Source organism: Thrips palmi, unplaced genomic scaffold (assembly GCF_012932325.1).
Source record: "Thrips palmi isolate BJ-2018 unplaced genomic scaffold, TpBJ-2018v1 HiC_scaffold_10, whole genome shotgun sequence".
Classification (NCBI taxonomy): Eukaryota; Metazoa; Arthropoda; class Insecta; order Thysanoptera; family Thripidae; genus Thrips; species Thrips palmi.
In genome coordinates, this window is record NW_023144621.1 from 15,113,186 (window position 1) to 15,128,254 (window position 15,069).

General features: G+C 38.1%; 4 protein-coding genes across 5 annotated transcripts; all 4 read left to right on the forward strand.

Moving 5' to 3' along the window:
* The first annotated feature begins 615 nt into the window (after positions 1–615).
* On the forward strand, positions 616–3,960 carry LOC117639037 (XK-related protein 7-like). Of its 2 annotated transcripts, none has more exons than XM_034374392.1 (7): positions 616–847; positions 916–1,163; positions 1,388–1,486; positions 1,564–1,781; positions 1,862–2,026; positions 2,110–2,346; positions 3,825–3,960. In XM_034374392.1, the coding sequence occupies exons 1-7, from the start codon at positions 845–847 to the stop codon at positions 3,902–3,904; spliced, it is 1,050 nt and encodes a 349-aa protein (XP_034230283.1). In that variant the 5' UTR covers positions 616–844; the 3' UTR covers positions 3,905–3,960. The 2 variants fall into 2 exon arrangements, with proteins under 2 accessions (XP_034230283.1, XP_034230282.1); XM_034374391.1 differs by lacking the exon at positions 3,825–3,960 and adding an exon at positions 2,431–3,758.
* Positions 3,864–5,284, forward strand: LOC117639042 (programmed cell death protein 6). The gene is made up of 4 exons (XM_034374397.1): positions 3,864–4,053; positions 4,214–4,320; positions 4,412–4,680; positions 4,765–5,284. Exons 1-4 carry the CDS (start codon positions 3,998–4,000, stop codon positions 4,864–4,866), a joined length of 534 nt encoding a protein of 177 aa, XP_034230288.1. The 5' UTR covers positions 3,864–3,997; the 3' UTR covers positions 4,867–5,284.
* Positions 5,285–5,411: 127 nt separating this feature from the next.
* LOC117639041 (vacuolar protein sorting-associated protein 21) lies at positions 5,412–8,176 on the forward strand. Its single transcript, XM_034374395.1, has 5 exons — positions 5,412–5,597; positions 5,914–6,041; positions 6,135–6,267; positions 6,583–6,738; positions 6,826–8,176. The coding sequence occupies exons 1-5, from the start codon at positions 5,555–5,557 to the stop codon at positions 7,029–7,031; spliced, it is 666 nt and encodes a 221-aa protein (XP_034230286.1). The 5' UTR covers positions 5,412–5,554; the 3' UTR covers positions 7,032–8,176.
* Positions 8,177–8,305: 129 nt separating this feature from the next.
* Positions 8,306–11,050, forward strand: LOC117639040 (UDP-galactose transporter senju). Its single transcript, XM_034374394.1, has 6 exons — positions 8,306–8,799; positions 8,877–8,994; positions 9,142–9,188; positions 9,264–9,403; positions 9,488–9,643; positions 9,724–11,050. Exons 1-6 carry the CDS (start codon positions 8,709–8,711, stop codon positions 10,225–10,227), a joined length of 1,056 nt encoding a protein of 351 aa, XP_034230285.1. The 5' UTR covers positions 8,306–8,708; the 3' UTR covers positions 10,228–11,050.
* The last annotated feature ends 4,019 nt before the right edge of the window (positions 11,051–15,069 follow it).

A 15,069-nucleotide genomic window follows, 5' to 3' on the forward strand; every position in this document is an offset into this window, starting at 1 on the left:
TGGTCTGTATAGAGTGAGCATGTGTTTGTGTGTGTGTGTGTGTGTGTGTGTGTGTGTGTGTGACTTTTCTCCTCCCTCTGTGTGTCTCTCTTTTTAGATGAAAAGTTTTTGTTCTGATTCCTCATGTTCTATCTTGATTGCTCTCTTAACTCATGGTTTGTTTCATCTCAATGAATCAGCCACGACCTCAGTACTTCATAAGGCATAAACATCAGAAAAAATTCTTCTGTTAAAGACTTTCTGTACACCACCTTTAATAATAATAATTTAGTCATAGTTACAAATTATTTTGGACTAAGAGCCTTTGTGATAAATTCTTTCACAGTTTCTCTCTTAGCCAAGTATAAATAAGTACCCATGTGTTCAATGTGTTGTGAGACTGAACCAAGTTCCTACTGGTATATTTGTACCTTTGTATTTACCGTGCTTTACAATGTGCTTAATAATCAATTATACAAATACAATTTTTTTTTGTAACTTGTGTTATATTATTTTGTTGAGTAACACTTATCACTTGTGGATTATGCTCTGGGGATGTGTACAAGCACATGATCCGACACAATGTCGCGTTATTGAGACAGCTGTGACCAATGTGAGTGATGTTTATTGCACCGGAGAGGGCGAGGCGTTATCAGCAAGTTTTCAGGAAAGAACACCTTGCGCTCCCCCGCCCCGCCCCCTTTTCCATCCCAAGGATTTTGTATTTTCCCTCCTCGATTCGAAGGACCGGAAACGATTACTGGCAGTTCCCTTTCTGCGAATAGCGAAGGTTGGCGTTGTTGCATCAGGGCTTTTTCCGCTTTTTCGTTTGTTCGTGCTGCCGGTTTAAAGGCCCCTGCTCGAAATGGTACAGTATTTCTTTGTTAAGGGCCGATTTGATCAAACATTTTGCTACTGAATGGCTTTTTGGAACAGGGAGCGCAGGGTTTCTGCCTATGTTGCTGGCAGGAGATCAGTTTCTGTCAAGTGGCCCCCGATCAGACAGTGAGATTTTATCACATCTTAGGGTACGGAATAGCAATTCTATACCTCATTGTCGACTTAGGCATTGACATCAGTACCGTCGTGCACTACTTTGTGGATGAGCAAGATGCCTATGCCTCTGCAACTATTGTCATCATCCTTGTATCTTCATATGTCATTTCATGTGTCAGCTACCGCATGTAAGTACATTGTTTGATTGATTGCCTACAAAGGTAAATGTTGTGGCATCCGTACATAACAGCGTACCTACCGTGGGATTTCCCTATGAAGATACGTTGTTCTGTCAGATCATTACTCCATTGTGGTCCAGAGTTAAAAGTGTTGGTGTCACACCATCTTATTTGTTTTTGTTGTACCGCTATGTAGTAACGGTTATTTTTCTAATGTGGCACTGTTCTTCCAGGTTTAAGGTGGATAGAAAACGAGAACGTTCACATATGTGGAACAAAAATCTTAAGCTAAGAATTGCAATGCATGTGCTTCCGCTAGCACTGCTTCTTCGGTAAGTACTACCTGTTAAGATTCCATTAGGTCTTGCTGTTTTGTCTCATTATTCAGCTACATGTTTATTTTCTGAAGTTGTATAGATTCATTTAAATATGCACTCAAATCCTGGTGGGCTGGGTGGCAAAGAAATTCAAGCCTCCGAGAGCATTACTACCAATTGATGCTGAAAGAGAATGTGGACTGTGCTTTGCTGCAACTATTCGAATGTTTCTTAGAATCTGCTCCGCAGCAGGTGCTTCAAGTCAGCTACATGTTAGGGTGGGTTAGCGGTGAAAATACAATGAGGACAGGTAGGTGACACCTCAGTTATCAAATGCACCCTTCTCCATGTTTAAGTTAATAGAATTATAAAAGGTAATGTATCTTCCAGGTTTAAGCGGATATTACCCCTTGTTTTCGGCAACATTATCATTTTTGGGAATGGCATGGTGCCTAAAAACTTACAAGAATATCATTCGTAAGGTTCAAGAGGACAAGGCTAATATTGGTCGCTCAGGGGATTGTTTCATTTTCCTGTGGCAATTATTCATCACAAGTAAGAAAGCATATAATTTTATAATAATTTCTCCAGTTACTTCTCGTCTTATCCTTTGTAATGATAATGCCTTTCACTTCTAGTTTCAAGAATATCGATGTTGAGCGCAATGCTCTATCTGTCATGGTACACATTGGTTGCAATGGCCATTCACATTTTAATCATGACAGTTTCAATGTTACGAACAGAGAATCATATGTTCTGCAACAGTGATAAATCCTTTGATTTAGGAACAGCCAGTTTCCTAGAAAAACTAGGCAATAATCTGTTCACAACAATTTTTGCAGTTGTGTCCATTTTTACTTACATCCCTCTTAATGGTAAGAATAAATCACTTTCTAGACTTTTAACTCAGAGTTATTGTATTCATGCCTCCTTTTAATTAAAAAATTGTTTTCTATTAGATGAACGTGGCACACGTATGCGATATACCTGCTACTACACTCTTTGCTTTCTTGAAAACTTACTCGGTGCTGGCATTTGGGTCTGGATTGAGGGCACATATTGGTTATTAATGGTAGTCTTGTGTCTTGTACCATTTTCTTTTGGTATTTGTTTTATGGTTGTATATTATCATGGGTATCATCCAATGGGCCACAGTATTCGTAACAGTAATGATCTCTTTGAAAATGTGCAAGAGGAGAATGGAATTGGCGATGGTGTTGGTCGCGGCCGGGAGAATGGAATGAGAGGGATTGAGATGCAGGAAGTTTCAACTTAGTGGAAAGAAGTGATGCTCATCCAGCCACTCAAAATTGTCGCGGATGCAGAAAGGGGGCGGGGGGCTGTCCTCCGCTCCGCCATGGCACCTAGATAGCCTAGATAGCAGCGTGAAGGGTAGGCAAAAAGCTATACTTTGCCCCTGCAACTTTGCTCCGCCCTCCCCGGCCGCCACTGCAAGACACGGACTCAAAAGTGAATTTGTTTACCACATATACTTTAAAATTTATGTGATGTCTTGTAATAATGTATTGTGTGTTTACTTTTAGTTTCAATTCTTTTATTAGAAGAGTGTGTGAATGTATATGTGTATATGCATTTATCTTAGGATTAGCAATGCTGTAGCAATTTTTATTATTCACCACTGACTTTATCAAATATTGTGTAGTTATGGTCTCTGTTCATTAATAGGAGGTCAGCTACAAGCTCTTTTTGCTACATCTTTTGTACAGAGCTGTATTGTATTTGTGTATGTTGTGTGTTTTTTTAAAACAATTTCTTTTTTTGTTAAAAATGTTAAATTTTGCGTACAAATTTGGAAAGCTTTGCCTTGATTGCTCTCAGTAATACTCATCTTCTTAAGACTTCATGTATACCGTATACTACCTGTATTTTGTAGAATTTAGTCATAACTAGAAATTATTTTGGACTGAATCTGTACTCTCTGGGCCAAGTACAAAAAAGTACACATCTGCTCAAAATGTTAAGACTGAGCCAAGGTCTTCTTAGTACATTTTTTCCTTTGTACTTACAGCATTAACAATGATCTTTGTAATCAATGTTACCATTTTTTTTGTAACATTTTGTCAATTTTATTAATTTATTTTTTTGTGGAAAATGTATTGTGGGCTAGCTCCTAATCATGCTCGATGAGACGAATGCTCACGTCGAGGAGGTAGCCGTAGCCGACTAATATTTTTACTATGCCGGATGTGGGAGTTGGGTGGGGTAGGCTATTGCAGTGTAGCGTTTTCCATCATAAAATAAATGATTTTTGAAAATACCGCTTTTAGAGGGAGTGTCCTGCCATAACCAACCACCAACCTTCCTAGCCACTATTCGCACTACTTTGTCGCAGTGACGTCAAGAGAGCTGTCACGGCCAAAGGAGTGCAGACGACGCATGCACACGTCAGTCATTGCGTCACTGAAGTTGTGACTTCTGACTCGCAGTGTTTTCAGTGACAGTTCCACAGCAGTCTTGACACAGGCTACTTGTCGCGTTCATCTCTCTGACTTTCCCGACGTGAAAATGGCCTTCTCTTCTCAAATGCCATCCAGAGAGTTTCTGTGGGATGTATTCAACAGGTAGCCTATTCCAATTCTTGCAGCCTTACACTTCATTAAATGACTGTTATATTGGTTTATTTGGTGACATACTCTAACTATTTGTCACTGTTCATTCATGTTTTCCTGTTGCGTCAACTTCATGCACGTCTCTGAAGGATCTGGGCTTGTATTCTTTCAGGGTCGACCGAGACCGAAGTGGATATATTTCTGCTGAAGAACTTCAAGTTGCGCTTTCGAATGGTACATGGACTCCGTTCAACCCTGAAACTGTACGGCTAATGATAGGTTAGTGCTGTACATGTTACTGCCTCATTGATTTAACTGAGTTGGTTGTTTTCATATTCTAACCCTGTCATTGAATTCCATTGCGTTACAGGAATGTTTGACAAGCAAAATAGAGGACAAGTTAATTTTGATGATTTTGGAGCTTTGTGGAAATATGTAACTGACTGGCAAAATTGTTTCCGCTCCTTTGATAGAGATAATTCTGGAAATATTGACAGAAATGAACTTAAAACAGCTCTTGTCACTTTTGGTTATCGATTGAGTGACGGCATCCTTGATCTTCTTCTGAGAAAATATGACCGTAGTGGGAGAGGTGTTATTTTCTTTGATGACTTCATTCAATGCTGTATTGTGTTATATGTAAGTATCTTCCCATTCAGATTAGTTCTGACACCTTGTGTTATAGTTGCATGTTTTAAATCTTTTGTTTGAATTAATTTTCAGACCCTGACATCATCTTTTCGCCAATACGATACTGATCAAGATGGTGTTATCACTATCCACTATGAGCAATTCCTCAGTATGGTCTTCAGTTTAAAAGTCTGAGCAACGTTCAGTCATGCATTTTCTAGGTATTCCATGACCATACCCTGTGAAAAATAAGACACAAACTTTTTCAGCTGATGTTGTGATTATTTCTCACCGGAGTATGGACACACACACTTTTTATCTTTGACTTTATATTAGTATTACTTCATAATCTCACTTTGTACCATTTCTCGAGTTGTACAACCATGCGGTTTATCCTTACTCAAGGTCTGACGCATGTCTGTGCACCACATTTTTGTCATCTTGCAATAAGTGCCTTACAGCAGAGTAATTTTAACCAAGAATTAGAAAATGTGCCAACCCATAGGCTGATTTCTTTAATTGCAAGCAAATGTTTATCTTAAATGTGTTTTTGTTTTATACTTGTATATTATATATTAGTCAGTTCGAACAAATAAAATTATGCATTTCTTTAGCCACAATCCTTCTTTTCGTGTTTCCCGCCTCTGACTACGTTTTTCATAGTTCGGGTGGACTTATACTTTTTGCTAAATTTCTCATACCAGCACAACAAAAAAAAACAAACACTGTCAGCAGCAAGCAGACGGCAACAAGAATGCTTCTCTAGAACTAGATGACCTCCGGCTAGCGTCCGGTAGTTTTAATCATAAGTAGAGTAGTAAACTTCAGTCTATTTTGTCGGACATAACGTGATTACGTACAGGCCATTGACACCGATATTAAAATGAGGACTATCGAAGGGAAAATAGTTGTCCTGGGATCACAAGGTATGGTTATTTCAACTGGTGAGCTCTAACAGTTATGTAATCACACAATATACGTTTCACGTTTTCAGCATATTTGATGATGACTATGTCATTGCATTGGTTGGGCATTTTCAAAATAAAGTCTTTTTCATTGCCCATATTTGAAGGGGGTGGTTTCTCCCAGATATATTACATTTTCAATCTCATTGCTTCAAAACCTACCTCATCACCGTTAACATGAAAGAGTCTTCTAATATCTTTGTTGCCCGAAATTCGAGCAAATTTTCCAATAATTTCATTACACATATGAGAATGGCTTTTTTTGTTTCACATACAGGTGTAGGAAAGACCAGTATGGTGGTTCGTTACATTGGGAAAATGTTCAGCCACCACATCAGTCCGACAATTGGTGCATCTTTCTTTACTTGTAAAATAAATATTGACGAAACAAGAGTGAAGCTCCAGGTTTGTTTCTTTAATAACATGCAAGCAATTAAATGTTTGAAAAAATTAAATAAGATTTGCATTTATGACTGTGCTCTTTTAATTTTATTTTAGGTATGGGATACAGCTGGCCAAGAGAGATTCAGGTCTATGGCGCCCATGTATTATCGCAATGCAAATGCAGCATTGCTTGTCTTTGACATCACCCAATACCATACATTCACTGCCATAAAAAACTGGGTCAAAGGTTTGTATGCATTTGGAATGTAATTGCTCCTGTACTATTACATTGAGATTTTCAAACTCATAAGGGTGCCCCTACAATGGCCGAAATCCAACCATCAGTCATGCGTCAGTCACACCTTTACACTTGTTTTATCCAGTTGTATCCATCCAAACTTTTCAATCCTGGACTTTTAATGAAAAAGGTGTTATTTCAGTTGATCATCATGTCAAATATCGGACGTGGGAAGCTAAAACAAGTGACTGACTGACTGACGGTCGGATTCTGGCCATTGTGGGGCCACCTTAAAGTATTTTATTATCTCTTTTTTACTTTCAGAATTACAAAGAAATGTTGAAGAACCTATGGTCCTTGCGCTTGTTGGGAACAAAACTGATCTTGTAAATCAGCGTAAAGTTCTGCGAGAGGAGGCCCATCAGTATGCTGTTTCTATTGGTGGAACATACTTTGAAACATCAGCATTGCAAGATGAAGGTAAGCAGTCCTACAGTTACCACTGACTGTAAAGTGCACCCTTGTGACACATTGGTCTTAAAAATTAAACTGAATTTTCTTTGACAGGTATTGAAGAGGTTTTCCTTAACTCTGCCATTGGCATGATAAAGTTAAGTGAAGACAGCCAGTGCACTAGCTTGCGAGTGTATGATTCCTCAGATACCAGCAGCCCTACAGCCATACTGCAGCCTCCCCCTCCTTTGACTTCGGCAGTGCAGCTTGATAAAGGACCAACGCAAGGAGAGCAAGAGAGAGTGCTGGCCTGCTGCTGAATGTATTCCCGCCATCACTGAAGGACCGCCCAAAAGACATTCATTCTTGAAATTTGAAAAGAGAAATATGAGGAATCATGTGAAATGGTAATGACAATGTTTTTAATGTCTCTTCCCTGCTTTATATTTAAGGTTCATATGTATTGCACCTTAGATCTGATATGTCTGAGGTTTTCAGCCTATATTTTTTTGAGATTACCAGCAAGCTTTCTAGAAAGAAAACTCAAATCAGTATTCTTAGGTCACAAATTTGATGGTGATTATTTTCTCATGTGTTTTGGACCTGTGTTATCATTAGGGTTTGTTTTTATTTTGACTCAACATATCTGAAATGATAAATTAGTTGGATGTTCCATATTACAAGAATATGATGAGTGGACCAAAATTAGTACTTATTAAGATGTTTTATCATTATTAATCAATGATTTCTATTCAAGTTAGAGTAAAACTTTTGAGCTTTATATCAAATGTAACCGCAATTTATCTCTGTTAGTCATGATTTAATTTTATTCATGTATATTTTATAGTATGTGTACTAGGGTTTTTTGTGCCATTTTGAAAGTGTGGTGGTGTGTGTTAAGACTGACAAATTTTATTCATGAGGAGTTGCGAACGCCCCAAGAACATGGAATTAAAAAGGTGCCAAATGTGTCTTACTCTGACATACCTGTCGGTCTATGGGACATATGATAAGATTCAAAGAATGTTTTTGAGCAGTGTTGTTGCATTCAGTAGAACAAAATATTAATTTTGAGTGCCTTAAAATGATAAGTTCTTGGTAGAATGAGGAATATGGATTGTGTGGTAACATTTTTATTGAGGAGAAAAATTGGGCCCAATATTACTGACGTCACATGTTTCTTGCCAATTGTTTTTATTATTATTTTTAATTTGTCTTGTCGTAACTTTGTGAAACTTACAAGTAGTTCATAATTTCCATCTTTTAACATTCCATTTTGTGTTACTGCTGCTAGGCTTTTTCTGCTGTTGTTCCACTTCCATTTTAATGTTTTATAGTCAGTATTGAATGTGCCAATGTGCTTTTACTTTATTCTTTCCCGTCCTTGTTCGATTTTCACTTTAACCCAACCCTTTGTGATACTGTGTCCTTACCTGTCTGAAATAAAGTGAGCTTTAAAACACAACCTTCCATCTCCTCTGTTAATTCTTAAATGTTAAAACAGACTTCGCGGTGCTTCGCGGGTGAATTACAATTGCGCAAAGAAGCGGAAGTGTGGAAGTCCAATGGCGAGGAAAGGAGCAGGAGGAGTGGGGAAAGGGGGGCGTCTGCGGCTTAGTGCGGTTTGTTATCAGTCCTGCGGCCGAAACGAAACCGTGACTGCACTGCTCATTCCTCGCTTTTAACGATGTAGAAAGTCACGCTTATTTCACAGCAGGTGCGGTTTGACGCTCGGTCACGAGGGTTGGGCCGCCCGACGCATGCGAGTCAACATTGTCAACATGCACCCATTCCACGCTTCGGAGAAATCTTAGCAGAAGTACTGGCAGGAGGATTACTCGGACTCTGTTGACAAATTTCACTATCCTAGTGGTGACAGCACTTTTGACTCGGCTGCGCATTGGTAGCTCTACAATCTGGTCCAGTCTGCATTTGTGTGGAAAGCGTTGCTAGGCTAGATTTTAATGCAATAGTAAAGGAGCCTAACCTCTCTCACAATGTTGTCACAAATTAAATGGGCGGAGTTATTCCCTAACAAGTCCAGCATAGTCATCTTTGCTGCCTATGTTGGTTTCTTTACGAATCAAGGCAAGTACCGTCATTCAAAGAGAATTTATGAAGTGATTTTGACTGTAGAATGCAGCTCTATTTTCTTTATGCCCTAGGGATTTTGGTAAGGTGGACGCAGTCAGCAGATAACAGCTATCCATACAATACTGTCACTGCGGTCTTGTTGACAGATTTTATCAAACTGATCATCACTTCTGCATTATTCTGCAGAGAGTAAGTTCTTCGTATTTTAAGAAACTTTCTGTTAAAATGATGGTTGAAAAAATGCTTTAAAAATTTGTTTACATTCTACCAGTTATTATCTGAATTTTTGAAAAATGTCAGTTTTTGTACTAACAATGTTTTTTCTATGGCTTGTAGCCATCCTGTTAAAGCTCTATTAACAGAAGTCATCAGGAATTCTAGAGGTAAGCTGTATGAGAGCTTATATCATGAGCTATTATATCAACCACCTAACTTATTTAGTGGTGTCTCTTTTGCAGTCTGCTCGCTGTACCTGATACCGGCATTTTTGTACAGTTTGTACAATAACATAGCATTCCTAAGCCTCTCGGCCTTTGATCCCACCACTTATTATTTATTGCTGCAATTGCGGGTAGCATTAACGGGAGTAGTGTATCAGGTAAACTTCGACATGAAATACTGCAATGCTATTTGTATCAGTGGTATTGTATTCTTTTTTCATCTCTCATGTTTTTCTTGACAGGTGATTTTTAAGAAAAGGCTCAGTGGAACTCAATGGATGTCACTGTTGCTTTTGACTGTTGGCTGCATGATAAAAGAAATGGATTTCAGCAATTTGAGTAATTTGTTTGGGGGTTTGGAAGGAAAGAAATGGAGCTTTCTTCTTCTTCTCTTCCAGGTTACCGATTTTCTCTTAGTACTTCATTGAAAATTTGTTTTGCTCTAGTTGGCACATTACTGTTATTTTTCTATTTCCAGATGTCATGCTCATGTTTGGCTGGTGTGTACAATGAGTACCTGTTGAAGAAAGAATCCCCATCAGCAAATATATTCATCCAAAATGTTTTCATGTACCTAAACTCAATAGTGTGCAATATGGTGATGGTCATGCTGCATGAGCCTCTTAGCCAGACATTTTCAAGTGAGTCACTGTCAGCAGTGCTAGTGCCAAGTGTCATCATCTTAATGCTCAACAATGCCGGTGGTGGCATTACAACCAGCTTCTTTCTGCGGAACCTTAACTCTATTATGAAAACATTTACTGGTGCCATAGAACTTACATGCTCTGCTATATTATGCTACATCTTATTTGGTATTCCAATTTACTTGAATACAGTCATTTCAATAGTCACAGTGTCATATGCAACAATTTTGTATTCCTCAAATCCTGTCTCTAAGGAAGAGGACAATGTTAAAGAGAAGTATGATGTTGAAATGTTGCATCCATTGATGGACCGCGAATCCAAAGTCACAGTAGTTTAGTGTCTCATTTTTACCAATATCCTATTTTAAGTAATGGGAAACACTGGTCTAGCAGAGGGTAAATGTTTTGTTCCCCACTTTGACTTTTCTAGTTCTCTCTTCCTGTGGTGTGATCTGAGTGGATGCAATCGACCCAGAAGTGAATTTTTCCTGAACATAACTATGATTTCTCTTTGCTGCAAAAACCAGCTTTGAGAAAGTCAAACATGCTGCCATCTGTGATGTTTATATCATATTGTGCCTTTTGAGAAAACAATCATGTGACTTGATGAGGACACATTCATTTATACATGGTTCTGATTATCTTAGGAACTGCTTTTCTCTAGAAAAAAAAAAAATTCAAGTGCATAGTCCGAGCACCTTTTATGCTAGCTCTTGAAATTTTGCCATCGTCTATTCTTGTCGATTGTAATAATTTTATTGCCATATACATGAATCGAAGAGTAGATATCTGCCTTCGGGCAAAGAATTTTTTTAAAAATCGTGGCTGTGATTGCTGTAGGTCTTTGGAACCTCACGAATTAGCATTCTTTGTTTGCACTAAGATATTATCTGTGCTGAATATATACAGATTTCAATTTGCTTTCAACTGTACCATGAGCTTTAACTAGGTATAAGATAACATCCTTTTATTCTTTTGATTTTGCTTTTATTCTCATTTAGTCTTGAAATGCCTTGTCACTAGGCAGCAGTGTTTTTGTGCGTGCCCTGTTATACTGTTAATTGTTCAAGTATTCTCGTTCATAGACTATGCATTGTGTGGTTTGGATTGTTAATGTGAACCAGTGTTTTAATGTGACATTAAATTCAAATTCATGTCAACCTACGTATCTATCAAATATTAAACATACTCTAGATTGAATAACTCATGCAAACCATTAGACTGTATTTACTGCAGTTTAAATGATTCGTGAATTGTGAAGCCCAGTTGGTGGAACAGGTAAGTAAGTAAATTTAGAAATTATTGATAATATTTATTGTCAGAATTGAAAAATCTACATTTTCCACATCACTTTGCATGCACATTTAAGAGAAATGCTTAAGATAGCTTGGAATAAAACCAGAAGTAATACGTTCTTCACCCGACCCTATCCTAGACAAATCAAAGTTCCTAAACTGAGTAGTAACCCACTATTAGTATTAAAAAAGAATATATATAAAAAAAAAAAATCTACAGAGCCAATTATGCAATTAAGCTAATTTAATGCATAATGCATGCCAATAACTTAAAACAAGTCCCTGCATCAGTGGTATTTCAATTACTTACCTCAACATCAGCACAGGTACATCACGCAAATGATCCTCAGAAGGAAGGGAGAAAAGAAAAGAATATCCACAGCAACAGCACAAAGCAAAGATGTAGAACTTGAAAATTTGGCTACGAAGTTATTTGAATGCTGAGAACTCACAGTTCAAAACTACATGTCATCACCACCAATTTCTGAAGTCTTAAGTGTAGAGTGCTGTCAAAAAATAAGCAATGCTTGCAAATGAATCCTAGATGACCACAGGCTAGTTCAAACCAATTACAAAACACTGACAGTACCCTGATGAGACATTTACTTAAATTACAGTGACTCACTAACCCTGGGTAGAGCGCGCATGAAAGGACAGACACAGAAATTACCATCAGCTGCTGAGTTAGGTTAGGTGGGGCAGAACCAAAGAAAAAGGGGAAAAAAGGGACAACAGTTGCAAATCTGCAGACACTGAAATAATCAAATAATTCTACTCAACTAAAAGGCAATAGCTGATGGACGGACGCACGTCTCTTAAGAAGGGAATACAAAGCCAAGGAGAATAGACATTGCAAATCCTTCAATTCAAATCGATTTCAATCAAGGAAAAGGGTCCCTGAATTTTTCTGAAAACAAAAGAAATATTTTCTCCAAGTGAGAGAACATAGGGTAGTGAACTACATTTAAACTACAGCCAAACTATTAGTGTGCATCAAAAACTCTAGAGTTAACGCATCACGTTACCTAGATCCTCAGACTAGAAATAAATGGAGATCATCGTTTGAGGCACAGCCAACCATAATGAATGGAGAGAACTGACATTTTAAAATCTACGTCTAGACTGCTGTTTGACTTTAAGAAAAGTGCAGAGTATTGCCAAAACCAACAGATTTGGAAAATCATGACAAAAGTTCCGCCCATGAATGAAATTAACCATGGTTTCAATTTTCATAACACAGATAAAATTCAGCTCAACGAACATGTACACAAAATGAGTATTGCATACAATGCCAGAATGTTAAGATCTTGCAGCAGTGATTTAAAACCTGGCTAAAACAACAAGCACATCTGAATGTAAAGCGGAAGTGATGCCAGACATTTTCAACAAGTAAAATCCAACATAAAATCAAAAATCTCCACAAAAAAACAAAACCCCATTGCTTCAAATAAAGAGAAACAAACAACTTTACCCAGCAGTGATAATTGTGGGCTCACTTGATGGGAAACATGCAAGTATTATAAAATCAAAACAGCAAACAGTTTGCAAAAAGAAAATGTTGAAAACAATAACTCTTTCACAATGATAGTGTTATTTCACTGAGCTGAAGCAAAGCTAGGCCGAAATAACACTGTCACTGAAATAAATGCTGCGTAAGATACTGAAATTACTTGTTTGAGCCCTGCCACTTTGTGGAATCTTTTCACATGGGTGGATGAAGAGAACCTTGCTACAGCTCAGTAAAAACTACTTGCAATCCACACCACTTTGAGATTCAGGAAAGCTACAGGGTAACCTGCGCCACAATTTCCTGCATCACCTGCGAGCATACATGCAGTGAGAAAGCCGAACAAATACGATTCACACAAGATGAAGGTAGACACTATAAACGGAAGCATTGAAAAGACAAAATGATGTCAGCCAAAGGCTAGGTACCTGAGCACTGGAAAGGAGCTGTAGTACAACTACCATACCAACACAGTCCCCAGATCAGATGGACATTAATTATGCCATTAGGTTAATTGACATTCTGCTAATAGAAAAGAGCTAGGCAAAGCATAACAAACAAATGGGGTGCACATTAACTAGCGGGGTTGGAACAGGCCATCAGGCAAGCAATGTTAAAAAGATGAACAAGACCACATTGAAGTCAACAATTGTTCAATAGATGCAGCCACTCCTACAGCAGCTGGACACACATTGAATGACACATCTAGCACAATGCCAGTCACACAATTACATCATACCGCCACAAAAAGACAGAACGGAAGGAGGGTCATCAGATGGCACCTAGCCAACTGATATCAGTGATATCTACAAAAATGATTAACAGACTGATGACATCAAGCATATTTCATTCAATTTAATGATTGCTATTTTCCTAACTTAAAGCATGCAAGGAAGGCAAGGGAAACAGTGCACAAGGCTACCAGTTCGGTAATTGTACAAACAGTACTCTGATCTGATTCACCATATGGGACGTGGAAGAATAGAAGCTTGTGACCAACTAAAATAGTAAAGAAATACTCACCTTGAATGGTTGATGATGAAACAAAACTCCTAGCAGTACAAGACACTAAGTTTTGCAGGGAATAGGGAATGTGATACCAGCCACAAGCTTCCCCAACAAAAGACACCACAAACAAGGAGACAACTGTAACCTGTCATCAAAATTGAAACCCAAAAATTCTGCCTTTCATCACCATATGACACGTTATCACAAGAAATTGAACTAAAGGTAAATCATGCCTGTGGAACCAAAAAAATGGGAAGGGAAACATAGGGGCACCCTAAAGGATGGCAGGAAAAGGTAAATAAGAATTCCAAAACATTCGAGGGGATAATTAAAGCGGCAATAGCTCAGTTTGACCAGTGGAAGAACCACAAAAAATTGTGATACAGAAAATATCATGAGGCTTGCATCGCATCAGCATGAGCAACTTGAACTGGGTCTCACCAGCACAAAGCACAGTCAAGTCCAATTCAATGAGCAATCAAACAAATTTCAACACAACAGCTTGCAGTGTGGGCTATGTGAGCTTGATGGTCACGTTTGCAGCTGAGCTAGCACCTATTCCACAACAGAGGCAAGCAAAGGAGACATTCCTACCCAATGAGTGTCAATCGAAACTGTCACTAAAATTTTAACGAACATATGATTGGAACAGGGCATGGGCAAGAGACTATATCAAAGTAAAGAGCACTAGAAGAGAACAAAGAAGCCATGGTTTCAAGCAATCTGTCATGGAATCCAAATAGAAATACCCACAAATATACCAAACTTCAATTCACATAGTACTTTCATTAACTTCCGAAATAGATAACCCCATCAAAAATCTCATTGAATATATAATGTATGCAGTCAGTGAAAACAAGTGCTTCAATTTAAAAAAAAAAAAAACTAGACCACAATATTTATGAGGGAACAAGACGAAAAGTGTAATAAAAATGAGAACGCGCACTTATCCAAACTCCCTAGAATGATTTGTTTTCCTGATGTGGACTTTGGAAACATTTATGTAGGGACCCTACCAACTATGCCACAGCAATTTAAATGCGTTTCAAATCATTTCGGTGTGGACCCAAAACAATTTACAGCAGTGTCTCCAATGTAAGGAAAGATTTCTTGTGTGAAACAGGTTCTAGGTTTTGACGTCTATTGAACCAAAGGAATCAGTTCCCCCCGTACCATTACCCTAAGAAAATTCATTATCTCTTGATTCAGGTCACAAGTTAACATTGCAGTAGAAAACCCTTTTGTTTAAAAAAATTGTTTATTCTGATTTAATGTGCTTGCTAAGTGTGGCTCCAACAGGAAAACACCTAGGCCCAACAAAATTCGAATTTTGGTCATTCATACAGGAAAACATTCCAATGGTAGATTTA

Bases quoted from the DNA above. Each gene is read 5' to 3' on its own strand.
- LOC117639037 (XM_034374391.1), top strand. The intron at 1,487-1,563 runs GTAAGTACTACC...TATTTTCTGAAG, and splicing joins CCGCTAGCACTGCTTCTTCG to TTGTATAGATTCATTTAAAT. The intron at 2,347-2,430 runs GTAAGAATAAAT...GTTTTCTATTAG, and splicing joins TACTTACATCCCTCTTAATG to ATGAACGTGGCACACGTATG.
- LOC117639042 (XM_034374397.1), top strand. From the start codon at position 3,998: ATGGCCTTCTCTTCTCAAATGCCATCCAGAGAGTTTCTGTGGGATGTA. The intron at 4,321-4,411 runs GTTAGTGCTGTA...ATTGCGTTACAG, and splicing joins AACTGTACGGCTAATGATAG to GAATGTTTGACAAGCAAAAT. The intron at 4,681-4,764 runs GTAAGTATCTTC...ATTAATTTTCAG, and splicing joins AATGCTGTATTGTGTTATAT to ACCCTGACATCATCTTTTCG.
- LOC117639041 (XM_034374395.1), top strand. From the start codon at position 5,555: ATGAGGACTATCGAAGGGAAAATAGTTGTCCTGGGATCACAAG. The intron at 5,598-5,913 runs GTATGGTTATTT...TTTCACATACAG, and splicing joins AGTTGTCCTGGGATCACAAG to GTGTAGGAAAGACCAGTATG. The intron at 6,739-6,825 runs GTAAGCAGTCCT...TTTCTTTGACAG, and splicing joins ATCAGCATTGCAAGATGAAG to GTATTGAAGAGGTTTTCCTT.
- LOC117639040 (XM_034374394.1), top strand. From the start codon at position 8,709: ATGTTGTCACAAATTAAATGGGCGGAGTTATTCCCTAACAAGTCCAGC. The intron at 8,995-9,141 runs GTAAGTTCTTCG...TATGGCTTGTAG, and splicing joins TCTGCATTATTCTGCAGAGA to CCATCCTGTTAAAGCTCTAT. The intron at 9,189-9,263 runs GTAAGCTGTATG...TCTCTTTTGCAG, and splicing joins AGTCATCAGGAATTCTAGAG to TCTGCTCGCTGTACCTGATA.